General features: G+C 48.4%; 3 protein-coding genes across 7 annotated transcripts in view; 2 read left to right on the forward strand and 1 right to left on the reverse strand.

Moving 5' to 3' along the window:
- The window catches only part of LOC144144412 (tetratricopeptide repeat protein 28), a 112,672-nt gene extending 104,210 nt beyond the window's left edge, over positions 1-8,462 (forward strand). The window contains exons 26-27 of the mRNA XM_077675839.1: positions 1,701-1,808; positions 5,247-8,462. Of these exons, the coding sequence (XP_077531965.1) occupies positions 1,701-1,808; positions 5,247-6,595 (1,457 nt within the window). The 3' untranslated portion in view covers positions 6,596-8,462. The remainder of the gene's footprint in view (positions 1-1,700; positions 1,809-5,246) is intronic.
- Positions 8,131-23,562, reverse strand: LOC144144414 (lysophospholipase D GDPD1-like). 3 transcript variants are annotated; one of them, XM_077675843.1, is made up of 11 exons: positions 23,429-23,562; positions 22,323-22,448; positions 22,119-22,161; positions 21,920-22,055; positions 20,561-20,606; positions 18,402-18,523; positions 17,719-17,808; positions 16,113-16,246; positions 13,782-13,847; positions 12,827-12,878; positions 8,131-9,116 (listed from the first exon to the last, which is right to left on the reverse strand). In XM_077675843.1, the coding sequence occupies exons 2-11, from the start codon at positions 22,444-22,446 to the stop codon at positions 8,985-8,987; spliced, it is 945 nt and encodes a 314-aa protein (XP_077531969.1). In that variant the 5' UTR covers positions 22,447-22,448; positions 23,429-23,562; the 3' UTR covers positions 8,131-8,984. The 3 variants fall into 3 exon arrangements, with proteins under 3 accessions (XP_077531969.1, XP_077531971.1, XP_077531970.1); XM_077675845.1 differs by lacking the exon at positions 23,429-23,562 and adding an exon at positions 22,935-23,129; XM_077675844.1 differs by lacking the exon at positions 23,429-23,562 and adding an exon at positions 22,620-23,003.
- On the forward strand, positions 23,191-27,917 carry LOC144144413 (uncharacterized). Of its 3 annotated transcripts, none has more exons than XM_077675841.1 (2): positions 23,191-24,641; positions 25,362-27,917. In XM_077675841.1, exons 1-2 carry the CDS (start codon positions 23,349-23,351, stop codon positions 26,247-26,249), a joined length of 2,181 nt encoding a protein of 726 aa, XP_077531967.1. In that variant the 5' UTR covers positions 23,191-23,348; the 3' UTR covers positions 26,250-27,917. The 3 variants fall into 3 exon arrangements, with proteins under 3 accessions (XP_077531967.1, XP_077531968.1, XP_077531966.1); XM_077675842.1 differs by having other exon boundaries at positions 23,191-24,608; XM_077675840.1 differs by having other exon boundaries at positions 23,192-24,701.
- Positions 27,918-27,976: the final 59 nt, after the last annotated feature.

Genomic DNA, 27,976 nt, shown 5'->3' on the forward strand with positions numbered 1-27,976 from the left:
CTGTAGTCAATTACAGTCGAACCCAGCAATAACGAAACTGCGTGGAAAGCCAAAAAAATTCGCCTTTGTGGGAATTTTGTTGCGACAAGAATGAAACAAACAACAGGAAAATTGCCTGCAAACCAAACATTTATTCCCGAAAGTCTGTTATATCACTTTGTGAGCCTTACCTTGCAGCATCTTCACAGCTCAGCTTTCACACTACAAGAAGTGGTTCATTGCTAGTCGTCGTGCTACGTGCACACCCAAGAACGACCGAATTGTGCCAAGTGCATCCATAACATCCCGTGGGTTCGCTTCTCTGCACGTTTTTGTCCTTGAACCTCAGCAATGAGCATGTCCAAGCATGTAGAGCAAAGTCCAGCTTTTTCCGTTGACGAACTTTGCCAGAGAGTGGCATCTCGTTATTCTAATTCTGTTCACAAAACCCAGTGAGCACTGCTTTGTTGACGCCCAGAAAGGCACAGCTGTCATTGTTTGTTTTGCGCACGTGTACCATTGAAGAGTGGCGCCCTTGCTTTTCAAAACTGCAGTGTGAGCTGCAGGCGGTTCCAAACTCGTCGGCGCTATCCTATCTTCCTCCACTTGGGCCACTGACTTGGGCAATGATGGCTGCTTTATCTTGTAGTGATAAAAACTTCCACTTTTCGGCTGGTGGAGGAATCTTATTGAGAACAAACAGGCCAATCGCTGCACATACAACAAATGCGCGCACACTGTTCAGCGGTAGCTGGCGAGTGTAACCCAAGCAAAAGCCATGCCACGAGTCACCATGTGTCGCCCCCTGGAGGATTCGCTGCGAGGCTGCCTTCACGGCCACCCACCACAAGGTCTTTTTTGTAAACAAGTATGGCAGCAGCCTTGTAAGTGTGCTGTGGCAGGTTTTACACTTGTCCAAAAAAAAAAAATGCATTTGAGCACTTTTTGGACACTGTTAGCCTCAAACGGGTACATAAAGTGCCAACCGGACTTGCTGCGAATTTCGTTAATGCGGAATCACTTTTCCAAAACATTTCGTTGCCGCAAGATATGAACTACATTGGCTTCTACAAGATGTTCGCCGGGGATCCAAAAATATTTCGTTGTTGCGAAAATTTTGTACTTGTGGGATTTCATTATGTCCGGGTTTGACTGTACAGCACAGCTTAATTTGCTCCATGTTCTTCGCGCTTTAATGTTCTGTGTCCTGGTGTGTTTTTTAAATTATTTTTTTGCTTTGTTAATCTGAACCACACATTTGTGGTTCAGTAAAATGTGCCTGAATGCACAAAGTCTGGGACTTTGTTTAAATAACGTCAACTAATGGCACAACTAACGCACTATAGTAATGTGTAGCCATCTTTAACTTTATGCATTCATATTTACATTTCTACATTGATATTTCTTTGTCTAGGATAATACACATAATTAGGGAAACATCCCTTTTCATATTAGGCTTTCAGTGATACACTCGGTTCTTGGCCACCTGTAGGCACCTCTGTTGTGGATCCAGTCAGTGAGGGAAGGAAACTGGGGTCACCTAGGGTGGATGAAAGTGGCTGCAGAGCAGCCGGACTTGGTTGGCATCTTGTAGCACCAAATGTGTACATCTGGCAATGGTGTTTTTGCTGCGGCGCAAAGCTTTCCGACACTTTCCGTTATGAAACTGTGCCTTACATCCTTTCTGCAGCAAACCAAGTGCCCGATAAATGGTTTCGCAGGTTTCGACCTCATGGAAGTTGGCAAGGACGAAGTCACGCTAAGGATGGGGAAGCAGGCCAATCGCAGGTCGATCCAGTTTGCTCTCCAGGCCCTCCTGGCAGTGTTTGGTGAGTTCTACAGGCTGCGGCCAGGAAACTGGACAAGCGAAGCGTAGAGCACACGGCAACACAATAATACTTTTATCATCCTCGCCTTTCATGGTGTTTGCCTTCGACTCGGGTTGCTTGACCCCAAGCTTTTTGCAAAGAAGCCATTCATTAATTGCCTTAGCAATGAAAAATAACATAAGCAGTCTTTATCTAAAACACTTTCAGTGTGAGCTGCAACAATTTGTGGTTGGTTTTGTTGGCACGAACTGATCGCACAAATGAGACTTATAGCTTCACAAGTCAGGCACCGGAAAAGTAGTTGGCGAGTTGCCATTCTTCTGTTATCTTCCAGGGTGTCTAGCGACCGGGAAAACCGGGAAAACCGGGAAAAGTCAGGGAATTTTTAGCCACCGGGAAAAGTCAGGAAATTGTCAGGGGATTTTTGAATCAAGTAGTACCAGTCAGGGAAAACCACTTTGGGGCCTGTCCACACAGTTTTAGAATAGGGGAAACCAGTCGAACGCAACGCGAACGCAAACCGAACGTAACACGTTCGCGCGCGACGAAAGCGTGAACCGCATGAAACGTTTTATGGTTTTTCTGCAAGGGAAAACGCGGCGCGTACGCCCGAGGCGCTCTGACGCCGCCGCGGAAACCTCCCGCACGGTGCGTGCCGAGCGGCAGGCGGTGGCAACATGGCGGCAGAACCGGCCGCGGAGTAGTGCGGTAGCTCCAACGGCCGCTTCTGACCACTTTAAAATGCTACTCAAGGCACAAACGCACTCGCTTGTGCAGGAAAGGAGCCACCGCAGGCACGAAATCGTCGACGCGGCTGTGAAAATACCGCGCACGAATCACGTGCAGAAACTCGCCGTGCGGTCCACGGACCTGGCTTAGGTTGCTGGGTGTATTTGCGGCAGAGGGACGTCTAGGTGGTGCCCAAATCGCACGCAAAACGGGGCCTTTTCTCCAGCAAATTTTAAAAGGCAGCGTTTTTGGGGGGCTAATTTTGAAAGAACTTCCTTATGACATCAGGAGCCAGAATTACATAATCAAAAAGAAACATGGTTTAGCGCGAACCCAGTGAACCGCATGGGGTGTTTTCTGCTCGCGAAAACGCGCCGCGCACATCACAGGCGCGCTGACGCTGCCGTGGAACTACCCGCACGCTGCGCGTGGTGCTGCCGGCGGCGGCAACATGGCGGTGGCTTCGACCGCGAAGTGGTGACGGGAGCTCGAGCGACCGCTTCTAAGCGCTCTCTAAAATGCCGCACAAGGCACGCACGAAGTTGCTCGTGAGGTAAAGGAGCTTATAATGTGGGCGAAAACGGTACAATAAAACGTCATTCGCGCCGCTACTGAAAGGGCCCATGCAATACCTGCCGGGGAGGTAAGCCTTAAAGGGGCACTGACACAAAAATTTTGCATCTTGTTTTTTTTTGTTGCGATAAGTAGCTAGTGACCTACTTATAACCTGTAGAAACCTCATTTGCTTCAGCGTGCGACGGTTGTTTAATTAGAGGCATTTTCAATGCGGCCAGTCGCAGTTTCGGTTTCAGCGAGTGCCGCGAAACGATGGATTTTGTGGATTTTGTGTGAACAAAGCTGACCACGTGACCGTCGGAGGGATATCACAGTTACAGAGCAGAGCCGCCGTAGCACTGTCGAATCCGCATCGACGGCAGTTTCTGCGAATGCCCCCCCCCCCGTACTGATCTCGTGAGGCGCCTAATTAAAAAGCGACCGTGGATGTGACGCAGGCGCTGCGTGTGCAAATGCTACCGCGGCGAACGAACGACGCGCGACGCTCGAGACGGTGGGTGGCAAGACGCGCGCTGGGAGCAGCCGGCCGGTCTGCCTACAGGTCCGCCTACAGATCTGTTCGGCTTAGCACTGCGGCGGATATTCGAGTGCCGCTCTCGTAAGCGCGGTGCAGATGACAATTTTTAATGCAACCCGCCATGGCATCATTAACTCCTTTCTCATGTAAGCCACCATGGTCGGGACTTGGGGCAATTTCGTGCAGAGGTAACAAGCTATCACTCGAGCTACCTGCGCCGGCGTGGGCCACTTCGCGGCCGTGGCCGCCGCCTGCACAGCGACCGTGCGGCTTGCTCAGTGAGCTTTTCGGGCCTCCGGCGCGTTTCCGCATCCAATGGTAATAAACAGTAATAGAAACAGAGTGCCTGGAATCGCTGTAGAACTTTGGTCGCGGCCAGCTGCCCGATGAGCTGACGAAATCACGGCGCCTCCGCCGCCAACGATCGGGTCGTTCGTTCTCGAGAGCAGAAGCTCCGCCCTCCGGCCCTCCGATTGGAGCGGCGAGCCGGCAGTGCGGAAGCGGCAAACACAAACTCGTGACGTGTTTGGATGTTGTTTATTTACACTTGCGCGTGGTCCTCTGCTGGCCGCTCGGTTGCGTTTCGCACACTTCAAAATTGATTTTAAATATGTTCTAGGCTGTATTCACCGCTGATATTTTGCAGATGATGTATATGTGTTCCCACCAATCTATCTCCGAAGTTATCTCGCCTTCAAAATTTTGTGTCAGTGCCCCTTTAACAAACATGTCTGGCGGAGCCAGCAGGCTGCCTCGAGAGCTTCGAAACTGCCGCCATGAGGCGCGCGGCTCCCCATTGGCGCAAGTCGTCAGGCTCCTCCCACTGCCGCGCGCGACGCGCGTCATTTCCTGAGCGAGGCAGAAGCTGCCGCGTGCGCGAATCGTCGACGCGGGCGTCAAAAAATCGCACGCGCAACGCGCACGCGCAACGCACCATGCCGTTCACGTTGCATGTCAAGCCAGGACAATCAAGAAAAAAAGCAAAAGGTGCTTGCTGAAGCGCAACTTGAAGTTTCTATCCCGCAAGATGAAATAAACTCTGAAGCCGTAACTGAAGGCAAGCAAACCTCAATGAGCAAACTGAAATTAATCAAAGTGCATTTTGAGAATTAGGGCACTTGCAACAAATGTGTTTTTCCGTATGATCGAATGTCTTTTCTCTACGCTTTTTATATGCTTCACGGACCGTTTCCACAAAATGGCGCGTGTTGTATTGGTCAGGGAATTTCAACTAAAATGGTCATGGAAAACCTGGAAAAGTCAGGGAAATTGAATTACGAAATTTGCTAGACACCCTGTCTTCATTATAAGGCTTGTTGGGTAGAAGCCTACAATAAGTTTTACACAAGTGTCACTCCATCGAGGCACTATTTTGTTTGTAGTGAAATTATACATTGTCTCCATGATTCCTAGGTACAGTGAGCATCCTGTAAAACATGTGATAAGCGGCTTTTGACGTCATTTTTCCTGTCAATGATCATAAAAGGTACTTCAACAATCTTTATGATGATTATAGGAGGTTTGTTCATTATGTAACCTCATCCAAGTAAATGCGGTAAACTGCAGAATCCGTAGAAGCATTCCAGATTGTCACGCACATCCTCCTCTTTCACCAGATACTCAAGAAGCACCAAAGAACCTCAATTTTGACGACTCCAGTGACTTGGACAGCCTGGACAGCGACGCTCGCACGGACTCCTCGCCTCCTCCGACGTCAGCACTGGGCTTCTCCTCCGGTCCCCTCACGAGGCCTCGGCTGGGCCAAGGCATGGGGGCGTTCTCAAACTACGTGCGGGCGAGAGGAGAGCCCGACGGCCGCACTGCGCCAGCGTCGGACCAAAAAAATCGCGACAGTGACGCCTTCACACCGAGCCCCGTCAACCCTGTCAGTGCCGCATACACGAACCTCGTCGGCCTCGTCGGATTCAAGCCGTCCAACGGCCCGCTGGTGCAGCAAGGGAAGATGAGAACACACTACAACACGGACCATTCCTCTCTCGATGAATCCGGCAAGCGGCCTGACAGCTCATCATCTGCCAGTTCGGACTGGGATGCCGGCCAGATGACCGTGCGCCGCCAGAACGGCAACGCCAGCAGCAGCAGTAGCAGCGGTGGCAACGGGGCCCGGGCAGCCATGCCCAGCGAAAATGGCGAGGCCGCATCATCGTCCGCAGTCTCAAGAAAGGTGCTGTGTTTCGAATCGCAGAGCAGCGACTCCGACAGAAACGACTTCTCGCTTGACAGGCCACGATTTGGAGCAGGCATTTCCCGGCCACCCCCGCCGCCGCTCGCCACTCCGAGGACCAGCTTAGGCGGACAGTCCAAGCAGGGCAGGCGCCCCAAGCAGACAAACGCTGCCGAACAGCAGGAGACCTGCATGGGCATCGAAATGAGCACGCTGCTGGGCCCCACGTGTGGCAGTGGTGGCAGCAGCAGCGAGGGGCCGGCGCAGAGGGACCGCAGCATGCGCGACCACATCCTGTCCCACCAGATGCACCACTTCTCTCGTGCACCGCCCATCTCGGACGTGTACCACGACCGAAACGTCGGTCTCGGATTGGCCCCGTCTCTCTCCAAGATCCTGGCAGACGACGGCGGAAAGTTGCTCTCAGAGCGTGCCGATGAAAACGGCACGGCAGAGGCCATTAGGCCTAGCTCGCCACCACCGCCATTGGTGTCGAGACGATGCAAGCCACCGCCACCCCCACCAAAGATTGCAGTCAAGCCACACAGGCTGCAGAAGGGCCGAATAGGAGACATCATTCGTGGCTCTGTTGGGGAGAGCAATGGATTCGCCCTGACACACGACGCGGAAAAGACAAATGCGACGGAAGAGAGGAAGCCCAGCAGTGAAAGCAGCGACGACGGATCGTCCCAAAACAGAGACGCTGTTTCGACAGTGCGGAGAAAACCGAAGTCAATAGGTGCCGACGACAGCTCACAGACTGCGGTGTCCGAGTGCTGACCTCATTTTGTTCACGTTAAGACTTACTCTCTCTGCCAATGAGTCAGAGCGGAGCAACTTGTGCTACACATGAACATTGTTGTGTCTGTGCATTTGGACTTGGACAAATTAGTGAAGGAGCATCACTTGGAGGTGCTCATATTGCCATAGCCTGTGTCCACAGGTAATGCGAGTTACTATGTTACTATTTATGCGAGTCTGTTCAATCATAAGCATGTGAGAGTTGTCGTGAGGCACGGTGAATGTGGCAAGCCCAGTGGCTGACACTTGTCTGCGGGTAGTTCTTTGGCGTCTTAGCTTCTCAGACAAACAAGAAAAACACGAGTGTACTTATCATTTCCTCTTAGAGAGATACCAAAGAGAGCCATCGACTTATTCTAATTACTTCATCAAGTCAAGAATGTCGGGGCCATGTTCTGAGCTATTACAGCCAGTTTGCATTTTCCCTGCAAAAAAGATGCACCCAGAAGTTGTCTGCCCAACATTCTCTTCAAATATCAACGTATGATAGCTGTGATGGCACACTAGGGAGGCTGCACAGTGATTTTCGCAACGCGCGGGGAGCAGGTTTTAATCTAGATAAACTGCGAGTGGACAAACAAACTCACTGCAGAACATGAAAATCCAAATTTTAAAGCCCGAGCTGCATTGCCAACCCTTGAGTCCTCTATGGCAGTCAGCAAGGCTGTTGCAAAAGGTGCCCGATATTTTCCCTTAGCCTCTATGCTTTAGACTTCAGGCTCAAAAGGAGCCAGCTGCTACTTATTCACCTGCAATTCCCCCAAATGAAGGTTGACCAGTTAGCTTGGTCAACGGGCTGGGATTGTTTGGGCTTGAAGCTGCAGCATGGGAATGTTGCAGAACAAAGTAGTGTTTCAAAAAACGCCCCCACACATTAGAATTCCTATGATGACATCATTTCGAGGAGACCGCTTTCGTTGCTAGGCTACGGACAAACAGCTCCACCCTCTGGCGGCAGGTATTGCTGGTGCCTGCTTATGCTTGGTGCATGCTGCTGGAGGTAGTGTGTGTGCTTATAGCTTGGCTACGAGCTAGTTCTATGAAGTGATGCAATGCTCCATGTGATGAATTCGCTCTTCAATATAGTGGTTTCAAAAACTGAGAAACCAAAAGCCATGCACAGCCATTCAGCTCTGGCTATTAAGTGGTACAGAGCCTAAACAGAAGCTCTCACGCTGCACATTTGCAGCAAGTATTCGAGGTGAATTGTTTCTCCACACATTGCATAAGTACAAAAGATCTATGTGGGATGCTTAGGGACAGAACAATGCTGAGATATTTTCTCGACAAGTAGTCACTACATATTGCAGGAGCTGGGATACTAAGGTCGACAGTAACCACAAGCTGCTGTCAAGCTCTGCTGGCTTTTTATGCAATTCCCAGATTGCAGTCGCTTTTCATTATAAATGAAACACGCACCCCTTTTTCCTATGTCTTCTTCATCCCAGCTTAGACTGTGCCTCATTCACCGTGCCTCACGTTCTGTACATTGTTAGGAAACAAAAACACAAGAGAGCGTTAAAAATGGTCTTCCTTTATTTCCGGAATTTTTTTCAGATTCATTCCCTGTGCTACCGTGTACACACACATTTATATATATAAATATATTTATACAGTAAACGACAGACGCAGCCTTTTTGAAAAAGACCAACGACTGTTCAAATACTCTTTAGTTGGTAGCACATTCTGAGGTTACTCTACCGGTCATTCTGTGTATATAGTGAATGTACATTCCCCTTTGGCTTTGTGGACTGTGTTGTGTAAGTGTGCTCCCCCCCCACACAAAAGTGGGTGTGTAAATGTGATACAAAGCGAGGTGTATTAAAACACCTGCCATGGCCCTAAAGATTCCTTTGTCGCTTGTTCGAAGGTTGGCATGCACCGCTGGTGGTGCCAGAAACTTCACAGTTTACTCATCGCACAAGAGTGTGACATCAGCATAGTCAATGAAAGTGACTTCATAATCTACTGGGTCCATTGCACACAGCATAAACGACGGCCACAGACAGACAGCTTTACAACACCACGATTTAACATTCTTGTTTCGCAGACACTTTCCCCTGTTCTGCTCCACTTAAGCAGTAATGGCAAATTTTTAAGGCAGCACACGAGCAACGAAGTACCACATGGTGAGGAAATACCGCCAAAACTTCACCTCTTGCAGGCAATGCCTGGCCAGCAGGATGCCGTTCTTGATATGAGGGAAAAAAAAAAAAAAAAAAAACTGGCATGCTTGAAAACTTTCAGCTCTATGTTCGCATAAATACCTCTTTGGGGCACAGCACATTTCCTCGGTGAATAAATTTTAAATGGCAGCGCAATGTTCATGTCACAGGAGCCGGCGGCTCTCAGTCTCAAAGTTCCTTTCTCATCTTCCGACGTGCGGGTTCTCGTCGAGGTACTTTCGCAGCAGAGTGGGCCGGTCGGTCATCACACCGGCAGCGCCCAGTTGGAAGGCTCGCTCGAAGTCCTCCTCCTCGTTCAGCACCCACAGGTAAGTCTGCGACGCAAGACGGAAACACCTCGTGGCCACAGCTCTACTACAGCTCACTTGGCTTTGGCATTGAGAACATACTGGGGCGCAGTAACAAGTTGGATTACATCAGTGCATGCAGTACATACCACGCATACAAATTTACTACTCACAGCTGCAGCAGTTGATTAATAATGCAGAAAAAAGTGCTACAGTTAAGTCTACAGCACCTACACGGGCCAACTAAGGCTTTTAACAAATCCTTTTTACCTGCAGCCATAGAAGATTGGAATAACCTACCAGACACCATAGTCAACGAACGCAACCCCTTAGTATTCAAGCGATTAACCACGGATCATTTCAGTTGTTAGTTTTTTTTTATTGATACAGCTCTTTCATGTGTGTATATATATATATATATATATTTGCCTATGTTGCTGCCATTTCATCAAGAACCTGCCTCATGTTTATGCCTGTACCATCGATCATCACCCATTGTGGAATTTTGTACTTGCCCTCCCATTATGTAATATCCCACAAGGGGCCCATAAAGGGACCCTGCAGAACTTACCATCGACTACTCGGAACGTATTTTGGGGTAATGTCTATTGTCCCAGCATTCTCCTCCCGCAAGAATTATGAAAGTCCCTTCACTATCACAAAAATTATGCGCAATGAGAAATCGCGCATAATCGTTCCCTCTCAACTCGACCGCGGACAACGTTACGAAAGCTCTGCGCTATCTCCCAGAGAGGGGGTCGACTCGTGGCGTTCTCTTCGGCAGTCTTTAATATATCAAAGGCCGGGGAGTTTTCTTCTTTTCTCCCCAACAAGGAGAGGTCTATTTCCAGTCTGATGCAACAAGAAAGCAGGCGTGGCTGCCTGCCCGCAAGCGTACACTCACGCTGGTACGGCACTTTTGAAGCAGAAAACGTTTGTTGTTGAGTGGTCTCATTGAAAGGGAAGTGTTGAGTTCGTCACTCAAACTCTGCGGGCACTCAAAACACAAAAACGCCAAAACTGTTCACACAGGTTGAGGCATAGAAGCAGTTGGTGCACAGCACCGACGACGGCGGATCATCACAGGAAATGCGAGGAATAAGCCATGAAGTTGACCAGCGACAGCCGATAGGACAGCCATCACACAAATGAGAATATTTCAGCGGTGCCAGTGGTGCATAATAAGGGAAATTGAAGAGAACGTGGTTGGTTTTTCCACATCTTTCACAGCGATTTGCATATGACCGCTTCACGTACACGTGTAATGTTTGGCTCAGGTATTCCTGGCAGTGTAACCTGAACGTCACGCAGGTTTATATTTGCACTGCTCAAAGAGTGTTGCAGGGTCCCTTTAAGGGTACAGTAAATGATGATGATGATGAAATGTGCGAGTGCAGGCATTGCCACCCCAAACATTTTTCCACTGTACAACTTGCAGCATAATGAACTGTGAAGGCTGAAGCAGGATTGGCACACCTTGCAGGATTGGCACACCTTGCAATTTCTCGAGGGCAATTGAAGGCGCCATGAAGACAAAATACAAGTTTGCTTTACTCGAAAGATTTGGTGTTTCATTGTGCCCCCAGCGTTTTTCCAGCAACAAACGATGCTTTATTCACTGCGAAATTAAACATTTTAAGCCAAAATTTTAATTCCCTTGTTAAACCACATTTCGCGATGTCAGCAATGATGCCTTTTGGGAACGAACCTAAAACAAAAGTTAGTATGTTGACTATGGCTGCTGCATACGGCGAAGCAGTCTTTTGCACTGCGTTGTTTACCGTTCGCCTGCACAGACGGTAGGACAATACCACTCGAGAACGGCTATCTGCACTTGCTCTGTTTTTGGCCCGATTTGTACCTAGCTTACCTTTGTTACGGTTGATAGTAATCGTTCGTGAAAGATTGGGCATTTTCGACAGACAGGGCTACGAAAGTGGCAATGTCGCTTGTGCCAGTTGGCCAGTGTCGTGGCAGACAAGTGCAATACGTCCGGTGGCTGTGCAGCGCCGGCCAGCATAGCGTGTTTACGAGTTCATTAGTAACTTCCATTGTTTACCCCACCCCACAACTGCTATACAAAGAATGTGCACTACATTTAAGCATTAATATCTTGTCCTGCAAGCTTATAATCCCTGTGTAATTTGCATTGGATTGTGTCGGCCTCAGCCAATCGCAACAAACTGCCCATGATACGTCATCAGCTCAGGGTGGAGAAGTAGATAGGGTATCGCATGCTATTTTCTGTTCTCTCATTATACCGCTTATTTTAGTGACATTTGTGAGAAGATTGGCATCAGAGTCACTCTAATGAGGCAATCTTTTGAATGAACAAACCAAACTTGCATTTTGTCTTCATGGCCCCTTTTACAGTAAAGCAGGGGCATGTAAACGCAAAATAAAGGTACCCGGAAGCTTCTACTGAGCATGTTTTTAAAAAATGCACACAACTCGGCTAGTCACTATTACAAAACAGGTTGCCTCAATATCACTATCGGCAGAATTATTTTCTGTTGATTTCAGCATGAGGCTCCAAGTTGTAGAAGTGCAGTCAGAAGATTCAAGCAGACGAGTTTGAGAGCCATTGTACCATCTTACTGCTGCTGTGTAAACATTTGATTACCAGTCAAAAGTAAGAGGCTGTTACGGTAATGAGCTAGGCAACCAGGCTGGCCTTCTGCTCCCCTGATTGTCACACTAGCCAACTGCACAAGTGCTTTTTACGCCTCCTCCTAAATGGCAGCACAGCACAAGCATGACCGGCTTGTTGGGCGCCTGCTCATGCTTGCTCAGATTGCTTGGTGAAATAGACTTTCACATTACAAAAAAAAAATGGTTGGGAGAGAGCAGAGAGAAATGCCACATTTCATTATTTACTTCTGAACACACAAGGCATCGCTCGCTCTAGAACAAAAGCCAAATGAGCTACGAAGGGTATGACTTTTCAGTTAAAGGAAGAGTGATTCAGCTTTAACTGTTCCTTCAAATAAAGCATGTTTACAGACTTAAAGAATTTCGCTTTTTTCTTAGCAAAGTGAAGGCTGAAAAAAGAAAAGAGGGGTGAGGAGGCATATAAAATTATTTGCCACTTAATTTAACCCTGCCAGCATTCCTTTGCAAATTTGCTACGGCATGTGATGTAAGTTGCAGCTATATGCTACTAGTATACCAACACACCAGTGTCATCACTTATCCAATATTAAGTTCCCCACAATACATTAACACTCATGCCATTCACATTCTAGATTGCATATTTGAAGTGTTTCAGGGGCAAATAAAAAAACAAATAGGTTTGCATAAGCCAAGGCCACTAAGTGAATCAAAACCTCACTGCTGTATTTTCCTGCGCAACTTTCCACACATTCTATTCTGCACACTAACGACGGCAAACAAACAAATAAAAAAAAGCTATTTCCTGATCGTACAGCAAATTTTCTGCACCTGTCTGCACCTATGATAGACCGTTGCTGCTTGGCACCCAGCACACTTCTGTCAGTTATTAAAAACAGGGACCTTTTTGAAACAGACAACACTTTGCTGCGCATAGCACCAAATCAATTACACATTCCTGCTACAAGGGTAACTATGAAGTAATTTCAGATCAAGCTTGATAACGGCACAGCAAAAATTCAAAGCTTCACAGCATTTGTGCACATCTAAAAGGGACACAGCGGAAGCCAGCGCTCCAGCACAATGACGGTGAGTAGCAGCAATGTCGTGACAAAAGCTGAACTCACCGGAATGCCCCGCTTACGAAGATGCCGTATCAAAAATCTTCTCACAATGAACCTGCCAGAGTAGGAACAGAAGTGCAAAGTAGCATTAACTTCTTTCCATAATACCCAATAAAAAAAAAGAATTGGAAAGCTATCCTGAGTGGACAGAGTTTACTGAATCCTGTCAATCACTAATCAACATGCACCACAAATTTTGTGCTTTCACTTGTATTTTTTCAAATACTAGTCGATATTCATGACTTTGCCCAACCCACGAATGGTGTTTAGAACTCGATTCAATTCAAAGTGCACCTTCCAGAGTACAAAATACCGGATCTATCCAGATATTCAAAAATGACTAATATGTATCATTACAAACTTCCCAAAAAGTACAAAGTGACTTCAACAACCAACAGCAACCTTACTTAGGCTTTTTTGCATAATGCAAGCTACACAAAAAGGGCCACCAAGCTTAAAAACAGCCTTTGGACATCCATGAGAGACAAGTGAGGTTTGTGAGGAAACTGGGAAGAAACTCTTCTTGTCACTACAAATGACGTAAGAATAAATAATCCGAGGAAGTTTAATTAAAATTGAGTAAAGAATTAGCCGTACAAACCTCATCTTGTAGCGTAGCGCCCGTCTCAAAAGCATAAAATGAAGTTGGCCAATAATGGTAAATTACGGTGCCATGAATAAAATACATCACTCACAGCAGTATCAGCTGCTTATTAACGCAGAAAGTTCCAAAGGCGTGAAAACAGGCATTGCTGCCCCATGCACTTCCCTGCACCACAATTTGTGACATTAGAAAGAACGGTGAAATGGAATTGATAAAGCTCGCCTAAGTGCTCCGCTGGAGCAAATATTATACGCAAGAACTTTTGCTGAGCACTTGTTTTTAGAAGACACAAACCTCGTTTAGAAAACATAATCGAATCAGCTGCCCGTGGCAGGGGCTAGCAAAGGCACCCACCAATCGAGTATCTTCAGAATGATCCGTGACTTTGTGTGCTTCATCTGGTCCCTCATAATGGGATTCCTGCAAAGATGAAAGAAGGAATGAAGCTCATTTCAAATGAACGTTTGCTTGCCCACACGAAACTGAACACTAAAATTACGCTTTGTTACTGGAAATAAGCATGCGATAAAGTTGACTGTTTGGAGGCGGAAGACTCTACTTATAAAGACATTTACTGCGCAAACCCCCTGCAGAGCTCAAAAATCTCGTGCCGCAGGATATGGATACCCTCAAAAAAGTAAAGCTGTGCAACATGGCAGCGAGCTGCGAGATACACTGTGATGGCACAAGTAGGCAATTTTTTTTTAATAAAGCAGGACACCTGTAGTAAATGCAACCGTTTTAATGCATCGGTAGTTTTTTTTTTTAAATAAAGCAGGACATTTGCAGTAAATGCAACCATATCAGTGCATTAACAGCATCATTAGTAATAACCAAAGTGCACCAACCCCGGCACATTATTCCGCCCCATGTTTCATCATTAAAAAATTAACCTTTAGCTCACAGTTCTATTGGGAATAACAAAACTGACTTTTTACTGGCAGTCAGTGCTGGCATGACATGCCCTTATTTAGAACAAGATTTTGTTGTTGCATAAAATAGCAAATATTTCGAGTTATAACACGCACGGAACTTAAGCTAAAATGCAGCACAGAATTAAAGAAGGCAGACAGAGAGAGATTAGACATGTTTAAAGCAAAAAGCAATGGGGAGGAGACCTCAGTTCAATACCCCTTGAGTTCTTTGATCCTCAAGAGCCCTCAACACGAGCGGGTGCTGATTATTGAACTCAGAGTTGGTCAGAGCCTTCTCCTAAAGCTCACAAAAAGGATGGAAGGAATTGTACGAGCATAGTGGGTGTGGTCGCAGTTGCCTACCATATGAAAGAGCATCCCCAGGGAGCTTTACAGAACTGGCATAGTGGGGAATATCTGGAGTGCACGGAGCTGCCGTTCCTCCTCTTTTGTTAGGCGTTGGTGCGGTGGTGGGTATGCGAGACGTCCTCACTTACAGCGCTGTGTTATTTCGTGATATGTGACCAACGGGATCGGCCTATCCCGCTTGCTTCCTGGGGCCCAGCGGAATGACTTTCGGGCCAGCAGGTGGGCGGTTTTGTTTGCCCAGGACGGCAGAGCGGGTGGGTGCACATATGATCACGATGTGTCTGTTCGGTGGATGTTGGTAGATGATTTGGTGTGTTGCATGGTGAATTCACCTGCACGAGATGTTACGGCACACGCTTGCTGCGGACCTGTACGACTGCGTTACTTCAAGCACGATGGCCGCTTCTTCTGCTTGTAAGGGGTCGTATCTGGGTGGCGCTAGGCTGGTGACGTGCTTATCGTGCTGGATGACCACAGCGGTGATTGCTCTTATGCCGAGATAGGAAGCCGTGTCCGTGTACGCTGTGGCTGGTTCTTTCCCGTAGCATTAGTAGATGGCCTCGGCTCTCGCTTGCCTGCACCCAGCGTTATGTAGTGTGTGCGGGCAACATCGCGCAACTCTGGCCCACATCCTGTGGGACTGTGCAGTGCACCCCCTGGAATCTACCGACCTCTACGGCCGGCTGCCGGACACCATAACGAGTGCCGTATATTCGACGGACCTGGCCGCACAAACTCTAGCCGTCCAGCAGCTCGAGGCTGCTCTCGCCAGGCAGAAGCGGAGCGAGTCGCAGACGGGGGGAAAGGGACGAACTCCCGAGTACCTTTCGCGCACCGCTCACGCCGACGCCGGCGGGGCCTAGTCCCGAAGACGTCGTGAACGTGGGTGGGATGTGGAGGCTCTGCGCATCCCGATCTCCCACTCCCTGCTGGCCATAAATAAAGTCTTTCTCTCTCTCTCTCTCTCTGCACGGGGTGCACGTTTCGGGCAAGTGGCGAGATCTACGCAGCTGAGACCAAGTGATGTTGGTGGTCAACTTGCAGGGAGGAAAAAAAATTCTTTCTTTCTAACTATGCCAAACTGATTACAAGTTAAATTAATCAACTTTGGAATTATTCGTACAAACGTAAAGCCTAAATGGGAAAGCTGTAGAGCACACTTTATTTCAAAGCATCCAGTTTGGTGGATGGCACAACAGCCTGCTTGTTGCACCGCTATTTCCCTGCCATTTGTTTCTGTGCCTGCTTGCTTTTGCGCAGTCCGACGTCATTTCATACGCACGTCAAGAAAGCCCGTGGTGAATGAAATCTGGGCAGAGTAGCGTGAAAATGCCCCTGCATTCATCCCCACGATGACGATGCCAACTGCAGTGGTGAACAGTAGGAAGAAAGGGTGGCCCACCTTCCCGCCACCGCGGGCATGAGGATTTCCAGGCAGGAGTATCTCAGCGGCACGAATGGAAGCAGCCCCGTGTACGTCAGCAGGAACAGGTAGGCGACACTCCGTGCCGAAAAGTACATGGGCACACGCGGATTCTGCGCACCCAGCACACATTGGTATGGTTTTGAAACTGAGGGCAGGCTGAAATAAGTCCGCCTGTTTTAGTCTATTCCTTTAAATTTCACTCTGACAAAGAGCGGTCCCACAACACAACACTGAAAGGGGCAGCAGCTCTGCAGGACACTAACTTGGTCCTGTAAGTTTCGAAAGGTATCAATCACCACACACGTTTCAGAATTTACAGATGAAATTTATAGCTAGGGTTACACCAACCAGCAAGATGTAGTGCATAACTCTGTTCAAAACCTGTCCATATTAATAGTGAAACCCCATTAAAACGAAGTTGAAAGGACCATGAACATCTGTTTGTATCAAAAAAAATTCGTCTCAAAGGGCTTTTTTTTTTTTTTTATTCACTGTGCACATGACAAGAGAGCACAAGTGTTGTTCATCTTAACCAAGAAACTTGTCACAAACGCTCGTCTTAAAGGAGCACCGACACCAAAATTTTGTGTTCCATTTTTATCGCTTTTATCAATGTTTAATGGCCTGGCGAATCCGAAACAGCACTTTAAATACCTGAGTGTGCGATAGACAATCATATTGAATAGCATCATGATGCAAAACATTACTGAAGCTACCACTTCCGTCAGATGTCACGGTATCAAAAATACAACATAAAATACAATACACAACACATGTATAAAAATACAATACACAACACATGTATAGTGATATTCAGATTCTGCAATACTTTTCGAAGTATCTTTGACTCATTATCACCACCCTACTCAGATCCACTGCAGGATGAAGGCCTCTCCCATTGACCTCCAGCCTCTCCTGCCCTGCACTGCTCGAGTCCACACTTTAGCCCCGAATTTCTTTACTTCATCCCTCCATCGAGTTACTGGCCTTCCCCTTCTTCTAGACCCATCTCTTGGTATCCACTCCGTCACCCTAATCGTGCACCGGTTGTCGGTTCGTCTCACTACATGGCCAGCCCAAGTCCATTACTTTTTTCTTTATTTTGACTATGATATCTTCCACTCTAGTTTGTTCTCTGATTCAGGTAGCTCGTTTTCTGCCCCTGAGTGTTCTCCCTAACATTGTTCGTTCCATGGCCCACTGAGCTTACCTAAGTTTGCTTTCCGGTTGTTTAGTAAGGTGCCAAGTTTCAGCTCCGTACGTCATAACCGGCAGTATGCACTGGTTGCAGATTTTTCTTTTGAGTGACAGGAGTAGCTTACTTGTCATTATTTTGGAGTGCTTGCCGAGTGCTCCCCAACCTATACCTATTCTGCACCGGATTTCTCTTTCATGGTTGGGGTCAGCACTAACATTTCGAAATTCCCCATCCTCAGTGCAACTGACAAAAAGCTTGTGTGTGTGCTTGAGCAGCAGTATGTCTTTGTGGGGCGTAAGAGCAAGGCCCAGTTTGAACCTCCGTACCTTTGCAGCAAGAGGAAAAAGCTGGTAAGACCCCCCCTGCCCTCCCCGGTCTCCTTACCAGCTTGGAGCACTTGGAGGCAACCGCATGCTGGAAGCTTCCCCACACTGTGATGTCCTCTCTGTTGAACTCCTTGATGAGCTCATGCACCTGGAAAGGGGGCCCCAGTTCAGCATCCACGTTGCCCCTGGACGAGCTCGCCCATCAGCAGCCATGTTACGAGGGCCCTTGTAGGCTTGACCGTGCCGAACAATTTATTTATTTACAAAGAAATAAATTGTGCTGCACTCTGCATTGCGCTGCACCCTAGTGCAAAAAGAAGAAAAATTAAAGAAACAAAGTTTACTTATCCCTCAAGGGATGGCGCATCATGTATTCAAAGGATGCAGGCGCATTGCAGTGAGAAAAACAGCGAAAGTGAACCTTGAACACACCGCTACGGCCGTTTTGCATTGTCGGGGGCACGGCCCAACAGTGGACCGCAAGGGGTTCATATATTTAGCCCTGTGGGACCCTTTTGTCACAAGGAGTCGATTCGTGGACACTTTTCATGAGATCTTCAGCCAAACAAAAACCTGTCCTGGTCCTATATTCTTTTGTGCTCCCGTCAGGCTGTGCTTGACAATGAGTGCATGCTAAGTTGGCTGACCTCCTGCACTTGCCCTCCGAAGTGTCAAAACTTCTGAAACTGCCAGCACACAAAATGCAGCGGTAGCAGTGGTACAAGGGGCAGACGCACACACCTTGTGAATAAGCTTGTCATTGTTGGTCTTGATGTCAACGTTAACAGGCACACTCGGGAAAAGGGTAAAAACGTCACTGAGCAGGGGTATCTTGCGATCCTCGCACACGGGGCTTGAAACACCTGAGACACAAGACAAGAAGAAAGGCGAGAAGAAGACCTCCGGTTGATAAGATACGCTCGCACTGTGATGTGTCTTGTTTAAAACTGAATTTAAACAGCATTCATCAGTAGCTTAAAATACATAAAACAATATCTTCCTCACCAACAACCTTTTCCTTTTTTTTATACAGATACAGATGAATCCCAAAAGAGAAAGACACTCTGAAAAGCTAAGAAACCCGCATGGAGTCAGTCAGAGCCAGATCGCAGAAGTTTAAAATAACTTCCAAACAAATTTGTGTTTCTGAACGAGCAGAACGAGGTCAGTGTAGACCACGGAGCAAGAATATATATAGGAGGCGAAAGGGCCCATTGCGACAGGCGCGGGCGAGCAACCAGATAATGTCACAATGAAAACCAAGGTGGACTGCAAAGCTTCGTAATTGCGACGGCGAAGGAGAGGGTAGCGGCACCTGATGGACGAAATGATAGCAGCCACAATTCATTCCGTGGCTGCGCAGTGGAATGCCGATCGCGGTGGCCACACACTTTCTTCCCCCATGGCAGGTGCTGCTAGCTTAACCTATGACGAGCGCTTGTGACATTATCTGGCTGCGCTCAGAAGACTCGTTTCACCTCCTACCTTATTCTTGCTCCATGGTGTAGACAGGCTAAACGACAACCTAACATCGACACTCAGTCAATCAGCAGCAGCTGTGGGAGAAACATGTGGGGAACAAACTGGAAAACTAAGGAAACGAAGGAACTAATTGCCAAACGTAAGAACATGAAAGAATGTCTTCCCAGCAATAAATACATTTGTGCATGTTAATGAAGCCGACTTTACGCAGGCTTGGTATATATCCCTCTGTAGGTGCACGTGGGGTCTTGTGGAAGTATTTCATAAAAAGTGCTAGGGCCTTCACATGTTGACATCAGACTGGTTGCATGGCACATAAAAAATCTCCCCTGCAATGCATTTGATGTTGTAGTGAAGCCAACTTTAATAACACGGCTCAGCGCACAGCGCTACACAGGGATACATGGGTCTTACAATATCGCTGAGGGGCCTTCAGAATTTGCTAACAGGCTGCTAACGCTTATCACCCCTGCAAGACACCTTTCCAGCAATGCATTTAAGGGGGCAGACTGGTCTTAGAGCTATTTTTTTTATTTACCAACCAATTTCAATGAAACTGCACTGCGTTATAGAGTTCTTTGTGCTGATTTCAAATCTGCCATTATATTTTTTGTAAGTTGATTATATTTTGAGTTAATTAATGATTAATTGCCATTATTTTGGGTCACAGTTACAAAATAACCACTCCATACAGAATGGCAATTACCACATGGCTAGGCAGACAAATGACTAAAGAATACAACATAGGAAGAACTTTTTTGATTCAGCTATTTTTGGTCGTTTTACAACACAGGGAACTTCGCTTCTCCCGCGCTCTGCCAGAAATGGCTCGCAGGTGGTGCCAATTGAGCACAATAATAATTTTCCAAAGCCTCCATTTGAAAAATTTGTTTCCAACATTGTATTCTCCACACATTTCGGTATCAGAAGCAAAAAGAATTAAAGTTCTACCTGCTCTGGGTGCCAAGATATCTGAGGATGAAATGCTAGCTTTGCATTGCAAGAAAAGTGCCGTTTCACCATCGAATTCTATGCTAACTGAGCTGTAGAGTGCACTTTAAAATGCTATTATATTATAATAACAAGAAAATGTGATGCCTTTCGATGAGGAAATTTACAGACTGATAGAAAAATGGCCGTGAAGATCAAAAATGCCATTTTTGAGAAAATGCTTTTTTTTGACCGTTTTTCGGCCCCAAAGACCCAACTGCCCCCTTAAGTACAGCAGATAAAGGCTACTTTGAAGGGGGCCCAGAGCATAGCGGAGTGCTTTATGCGTTTATCAGGCAATTCACACTTGGAAATTTCCGATAATTTTTTAACCCTCGTGTTTGTAGTGTAGCAAATTTTCCACCCAGAGGAAATGTGATGACACATGGCAACGCAATGTGCACAGTCACAGTGCTGGACATACATACCATTGCAGAAATCAACTGACAGGCATGGCTTCATGGGTGGCAATTCCTGAAAAGCATAAGATGGGGCTTCCTGGGTACACACGTGATTACGATGCTTCCCTGGCTGCACAGTGCAAGCTGCACATTCAGCACATGCTGCTAGGATGCTATTATTTCTGTTACCAGAGGTAAGAAACATCCGAGAAATTGTTTTAAATGTGCAGCAAAGTCTACAAGGTTGATAAAGAACCCAGCTGCATGCGTGGCGAGTTTCTTATTCAAGTTAAAAGGCCAGTGGTGACCTAAAGGTGCTAAAAGTGTTCTGTTAAGTAAAGAAAAAGTCACAGTCGACTACTCTGTCCCAATAACAACACAGCTGCAAGGAAACATTACCTTAAAAAGCTAAATTCACACTGACAGTGACAAAAGGAACTGCAAACATATAAATTCTGGGCAGTCATGGCATTTATGAACACGAACGCATAAGTGCATGCAGCTGAAAAAAGGCAGAGCCGTCTATTGAACACTACGCAGTACTACGTGATTTCAAGAAGGGGCTACTACTGCAGGGTACTGACAGAGTGGTACGCCTGCCAAGGAAATACGCGTGTGTGAAAGAATTGATTTGTGGCTCTGACCATTGTACAAGCCCCATGTTTTACCCTTTGCAAATGATCATTTAGTCTACCAGCCATGGGTCTGGTGTTGCCAAGAGCACTCATAAGCTGGCTCTGCATTTCAACTATCAATTTGTAAATGTTGTCTTCCACAGACTTGCATATCTTTAACAGAAAAAAATACCGCCCCACGCGTCGGGAAACCCTTTTGTAGGGGTTCACAAACTCACACAAGTGCCCATCAGTACATGAGCAGTCCTGATTTCAGTTCTGTGCAACGATAGCCATTTAAATATAAACCCACTATTCTTGTTGCCCAATTTAATGGCGCTTTTTACTTTTTCTTCGTTCCCACAAGCTATTCGGGCTAACAGCAGGAATGCCTCAGTAAACATGCATCACATTGTGAGCACCGAATGCAGCAAGTGCCATGTGCACGCATGTTACAGATCATAAATATTATGACTGAACCTAATCTCCAATCCGCAATGTATGCACACACTGGGACGTTGTTAGAATGTTGCCCTGAAAAGCAGATCATGCGTATAGTGGCCTACGAATTCAATATTTAGTGACTTGAGCCAGCAGTACAGTAAAACCTCGTTATTAATTATTAAACACAAACCCATCTTAGCTGTAGCAGCCCCCCCATAACGACTTCCTAGCAAAGTATGCTTCGAGAAGAAAGAAATGGAGGTAAGAGCAGGCTTGGGTAAGGCAGGGCAGCTAAAATGATTTTTCAGAAAGGAGTCAACATGCTTACGTCATAGTTGAGGTCAGATATGTTTTTGTCTACACCTGCGCAGCGGAGCAGACCAGAGTCGTGGCAGATGACAACTTTTTCATCTTTCGTCAGCTGGACGTCTAGCTCAATGAGGTCTGTGCCAACTTTCAGAGCACTGCAAGGAGAAGTGCAACGCATCTTTCACGGGCAACCATACGGCCTACGAAAATTTACTCACTGCTTGAAGGCTGAGAGTGTGTTTTCCAAAGTCTCTGCCGATCCTAGACAGATGGTAAACTTTGTTAGGTGCTGGTACTTGCAAAGTAAACTTTGTTTACTGAACACGCATTGGACTCAGCAGTCGCAACCGCATGGTACGATTGCGCCACTCCCCCCACCCCTCCCAAACACCAGACACACAAAATCGAGAGAATAAGCTCACCTCCCCGGTGGCTGATATGTCGACAAGGAAACTTGAGCTGCTTTCGTCGATGCAAAAGGTGTGGGTACTTGAACAATATCACCGATGTCACGATGTAGCCACCAAGGAGTGTTGCGACGAACATGTCTGCGAAACAACGTAACTCTACGTCCATAGCCTCGAGAAAAGGCGCAGTCCAACCCTCCCAACAAATCTGCCACATATGTCACCAGTGCGCGGCATTGAAGGGTGAGAGATAACGCGCGCGTCACATATCGAACAAAGCTTAATTTTGAGATAAATAACGCGCTGCTTTACCAGGTGTGCTTGCGAAGTCCTGGCATTTGCTCAACGGGAGCAGTCCAGTGGCGGCGTAGAGAAAAATGCGCAGATAAGACAACATCAGCCCGTGGATGTGCTGTTTACTCTGCCGAGCTGAATCAGCTGCTCGGACACCTGTGTCATTGGCGCTCCCCGGACGTTGCTGCGGAGCCCGGGGCGAAATGCGCTCTCAGCGCGATCTCGACGCCCCACCGCAACCGCGACACCACCGCATGGATACACGGAATGTGGTGCACAACGAAAGCTCTACATTTTTCGGGAATACGCGATAGTCGCACCACAACAACACACCGCGGGACGATGATTTGAGCGACTTCGGCGCTTCGGCTTCTCTACATCGCACCAGCATGACCACTCCCGATTCTGCGGTATTTGTAGCAACCGCTACGGCGCTTTCGTAACAAATTAATCGAAATTTGGAAAACAGTGTTCGAAGCCAGTTAAAATTCTATTTTTGACGTAATACGTGAGCATATTGTAGTAAGTTGAAAGAAAACGAAACTGACGGAACCTCGTGTTTTGAGAGGGCGCAGTGTGCGCGATAAAGTTTGGAAGATGGCCGGCTGATACGGGAGAAGAGTAAATAGAACTGGCCAGTGCGCGCAGATGCGGGGCTTCTTTCTGTCGCCGGACGATTAGGGGGGAATGCCGGACGGCCTGCGCACCATCCTTCAACCTTAAGTATTCGGCCCAGCCGCCACCAAAATGGTCCCCCTGTGGAAAAAAGCGACGTCCCCGACCATAGAGGAAGCTGCGCGGGACATAATGATTAAGCGCTCGCTCACCAAACAGCTCGCCAGCAGCGTGCACGACTTGCAGCAAGAGCTTGTCAACGCAGAGCCCATAGTCACGGGTGGCGAGGCTGCCTCCAGGGTATGCTTCTGCCTGGAAGCAATCTTCATTCACGCGCTCAAAGACAACATCGTCAAAAAGATGTCCAGCGTGTTCAGCAACAGCGCTTCGGACCGAGCGCCATCGCCGGACTTCTGGCCCGTGGCAATGGTTTACTCTCACAAGGACGTCCTCGCCCAGATCGCCGGCCTGAACCAAATCAACACCGACGTCGGGCGTTGCCGAGCGTGGCTGCGCCTTGCCCTCAACGAGTCCCTCCTCGTCAGCTACGTCGAGGCCATGATTCAGGACTCCAAAACGCTGCGCTGTTACTATCGCCAAACTGCGTACATGGCCGACCGGGAACAACCGGACATTCTGAAGCAGTTTCTCGAGGGCCTGTCGGGTTTCAGCTTCCGGCTCCCTGTCAACTGCGGCGTCCTGAACTGCTGGAACACCATGCCGCTGCAGCTGGCCGGCCTCCTGAAATCGAGCGACAGGATGGAGCCTGTGATGCCCGCCTTCGACGTCGCCGATTTTTTCCAGCACGAGAGCGGGCAGTCGAGGCTGACGCGCAGCAAACTGTCGGTGTGCTCGAGTAGGATGACGTCTTCTATCGCGGTGCAAGCCAGCGAGCCTCCACCTTCGGACTCGCGCCAGTCGCACAGCGTCGGCTGCGGCAGCGACGCGTCGCCGCCTTCTGCGACGTGCACCGCGTCGTCTGCACCGCAGCAGAAGAACCCGGACGCGCCGCCCGAGCAGAGCGAGGGCGTCGAAATAAAGCCGCCGTCCTCGCCCAAAGGCCAGCAGGCTCCGGGCGCCGCGGCGTCGGCTGGAAGCAGCATCAGCGCGGCCCAGGTCCGAGAGCTGCTGAGGACTTTGAACCTCGATGCGAACGAGGGCAGCGCGGCGGTGGCCGACGTCTCGGGCTCGCCGGCGTCCGTGCCGGACTTCGACACTCTCGACCGGTTCCCGAACGAGTCGAGGAGGTCGTTCGGGAACGTGCTGGACCCGACGCAGGGCTGGTCCTCCCCGTTTGAGGACGACTACGAGAACGTGGGAGCTGCTGGTGCAGCTGCCGAGAGGTCGGACAGTTCGGACGACTTCCTGGAGCAGCAAGACTATGACTCTCTGGTATTGAGCTACACGCAGAACATCAGTCAGCAAGTGAGCGGTACACCGGAGATGAAAGACCTCATAACGTCAGCCATCAAGCCGTGTAGTCAGGCAAGGCTTGTCGCGCCTTCTGGCATTGAGTGCTTAGCAGCTTTGCACACCTTTTGCGCTCTGCGCCGGCGCCAGTGCAACCGAACTTTGCTATTGATCACAGCATTAGCTATGCAGGCTGTGAACTGCAGTAGCTGTCTACCCGGTGCATTCCGCCTGTAACTTCAGAACACTAGTTTATTTGCAGAGATTTGACTATGGTCAAACAGCTGCGATGGCTCTTCTGCACTATTTTTCTGGCAACATAGCATGGCTTGAAAAGTGGGAGCACCATTTCTTCACAGAACCACAAAACTAGCATGCATGGCTTTAGCAGCTGTTCTGTTGCTTTCGTGCGAGAACTTCTTTTCACCTATTTGCCCTTGTTCTTGGTTACACGTGCATAAAGTTTTCGTTGATAGTTTTGCTGGTTCTTTCTCTCTATATTGATCCCTCACAGTGATTTCCTTGAAGTAACCCTGCTGCCTGTTTTTGCAAGGTTGAAAACACGGGATGAATGAAACGCCTTTACTGCCACATTATATAGACATCCTTAATATAACGATGCCTTTAGGATTGCAGAGCTGAATTGCTTAGCGTACAATGCCACCTACAGTTTATTTGTAAGCCATGTTCATAGAGTGGTGTTGGAGCTTTTGTTTATTTCTCTCTGACGTGCAGGCTGTGCCAGGGGAGGACAGGGCCGAGGACCAGCGCTCGAGCGCAGATTCCCTGGATGACCTGGCGGATTTCGAGGTGGTTCCAACGGAGAGAGCGCCCGACATGCGCACGAACCAGCTGCTCTCGCTGATGGGCTTCATCCAGCAGGAGAAGGGCCTCGACCAGCAGGGCTACGCCTGCCGAGGCTGCAACTGCCCCATCGGCATGATCTACGGCGCCAGCTCGGTGTGCGCCTACGACGGGTACTCCTACTGCCCCGACTGCTTTGGCAGCGAGTCGCATGTGATCCCCGCGCGGGTCATCCACAACTGGGACTTCCGCAAGCACCCCGTCTCCAATGAGGCCAAGACCCTGCTGAAGAAGTACGAAGCTGAGCCCCTGCTAGACCTGAGGGTGCTGAACCCGTCGCTGTACGACGCTGTTCCCGAGCTGGCCGCCACGCAGGTCCTCCGCTCGCAGCTGGGCTTCCTGCGGCCTTACCTGCAGACGTGCTCGGAGGCGGCGTCCAGTGCGCTGCGCAAGCTGATCTGGCCCCGCGAGCATCTCTACGAACACGTCCACCTGTACGCCACCTTCGACCTACTGCAGGTTCCCTCGGGGGCCTTGCAGAGGACCCTGGAGAAGGCCATCAAGTTTGCCCGTGGCCACGTTCTGGAGTGTAACCTGTGCGCCGCCAAGGGATTCATCTGCGAGATCTGCCGGGACCCTGCCATCATCTACGCCTTCGATACAGATGCGACGTACCACTGCAGTGCCTGCTTTGCCGTGTACCACCGTGCCTGCATCGAAGACGGCGGCCGGGTATGCCCCAAGTGTGAGCGCAGGCGACAGTGGAAGGAGCGGGAACAAGGAACCACCGTCTGCTCCGAGGCAGATGCGACGACCTAAAGGACTCCCGTTCTGTCTGCACGTGAAAACCGCACTACGAGAGCTGTCTGGACTGGGGAGAAAGCCGCCAGGGCATTTGTCGCTTGTGCCTCTGCCTCGATGACGTTTGTGGCGGGGTGTGTGGGCTGGGCTTTCAGCGCAATGCTTTTAGGTACTCCTGACAGGGAGGCAGCCGTTGTACTAGGCAGCAGTGTGTCTGCTGAGCTGTCCTCGGGCCTCTCGGAACAACACCATTAGCAGCTAATGGGTGATAAAATTTTAAGCAAACTTTTTAAATTGTGCCCTTGTGCCTACATGCATGTATGCATGCATCTGAGATGTGTAAAAAGAAGTGAGAAATCTCATAATATATTTTTATCCAACGAACTCTTGTTGCGTGTTTACATGATGTTATTGACGTGTGAGAAGGTGCTACACAATCTTTTGTATCAATGCACAAGTTTTTTAAGAACAAACAGATGACAGTGCGACACAGTGGGTCACTTAGCATTCATATATTTTCTTCTTGGCTTTCAATGCGATAGGTGCTTTTCAGTATTTAGCAGCATACTTACGTTCATGTGCAATGTGCTTCATCTTGTATAGTTTGACAATGACATGCTTTCTTGACGAAACCGATTGTCCTGAGCACTGCTGTCAAAATTTTAGTGTCTGTGTTCTCTGAAACTTTGCGCCTTTTTGTTCCTTGCACTCATTCCTTTGTTTACAGCTTGTTTTCATTCCGAGATGGCAGGCCAGGTCCGTGTCATCCCGTGCACTGTTGGTCTCTCCCTCTCCGATAAGGCTCTGTTGGGGCACAGTGGCTTATCTCGGGTGATAGCATTCACTGGAGCATTTCTGCTTGCCCAGAAATTAGTTTGCTGCCCTGGGCTGATAAGGCACGCTCTGGTCGCCAAGTGCGCACATGCCCGCATGGAACTTCGGGCCGCATTTGTCGGGCATGATAAAACATTGGCCCTGCATACTGAGGCCTTGAAACGTGCACCCTCTTTTGTTTTCCTGGCCAGCACCAAAAACACTGGGTATATCAATCGCCTAAGCAGAGCATGAACAAGCACATGAGAAAGCAGACGCAGTTTTGTGGGACAAAGCAAAGTCTAATTACTGTTGATATCACGAGTCTCTTCGGCCAAAATCAGGTTGAGTGCTTCAGTCTTGTTCTTGCCTAGCATTCACACGTGTGTTTAATTTCAGTAATTGCTATTCTGTTTATGTTCAGATTCAAATTTTAAGCATGGTTGTTCAATGCAGCTGTATGTCCTTGCTCCAGAAATGTCCTGTAGTGCTTGTGGAGCTTTCTACTTGTGTTTTGTGTCGGGACTGCCTTGCTACATGTATTGTCTTCAGGGCAGCGTGTGTGAAACTTATCGTTTGGTTGAAAACAAGCGCTGCAAGAGATTGTGGTTAAACTTGACGGCGCTTGTCAAGATGGCCAGTATGGAGAGTCCGAGCCACATGCCAGTGTGGCCTTCAACGTAGGTGATCAGGCCTGGAACCTAGTCAACAGGGAGAACCGCAGGTGGGCTTCAATGCTACTTACACTGGATTTTTCTTACCGTGCAATGCTGCTGCTGTTTTGTGTGCAGTTGTCGAGCTACTCATTTGCTTTTGTGCACACAGAAGGTATTATTTTGTGACTTTTAATAAAACCGCCCTCTTACTACTGTGCTTGCAGTGTAACAATGTTTAGTGACAACTGCTTTCAACCGCTTTGAGTCTGTTTTTCC

This window comes from Haemaphysalis longicornis, unplaced genomic scaffold (genome assembly GCF_048455015.1).
Source record: "Haemaphysalis longicornis isolate Haplotype H1 unplaced genomic scaffold, Haemaphysalis longicornis Haplotype H1 scaffold_7, whole genome shotgun sequence".
Taxonomy (NCBI): Eukaryota; Metazoa; Arthropoda; class Arachnida; order Ixodida; family Ixodidae; genus Haemaphysalis; species Haemaphysalis longicornis.

Bases quoted from the DNA above. Each gene is read 5' to 3' on its own strand.
- LOC144144414 (XM_077675844.1), bottom strand. From the start codon at position 22,704: ATGTTGTCTTATCTGCGCATTTTTCTCTACGCCGCCACTGGACTGCTC. The intron at 17,809-18,401 runs GTGTGTGCGTCT...CCCCCTTTCCAG, and splicing joins ATGACAAGCTTATTCACAAG to GTGCATGAGCTCATCAAGGA. The intron at 12,879-13,781 runs GTGGGTGCCTTT...CTACTCTGGCAG, and splicing joins ATTCTGAAGATACTCGATTG to GTTCATTGTGAGAAGATTTT.
- LOC144144413 (XM_077675840.1), top strand. From the start codon at position 23,349: ATGGTCCCCCTGTGGAAAAAAGCGACGTCCCCGACCATAGAGGAAGCT. The intron at 24,702-25,361 runs GCAAGGCTTGTC...TCTGACGTGCAG, and splicing joins CCATCAAGCCGTGTAGTCAG to GCTGTGCCAGGGGAGGACAG.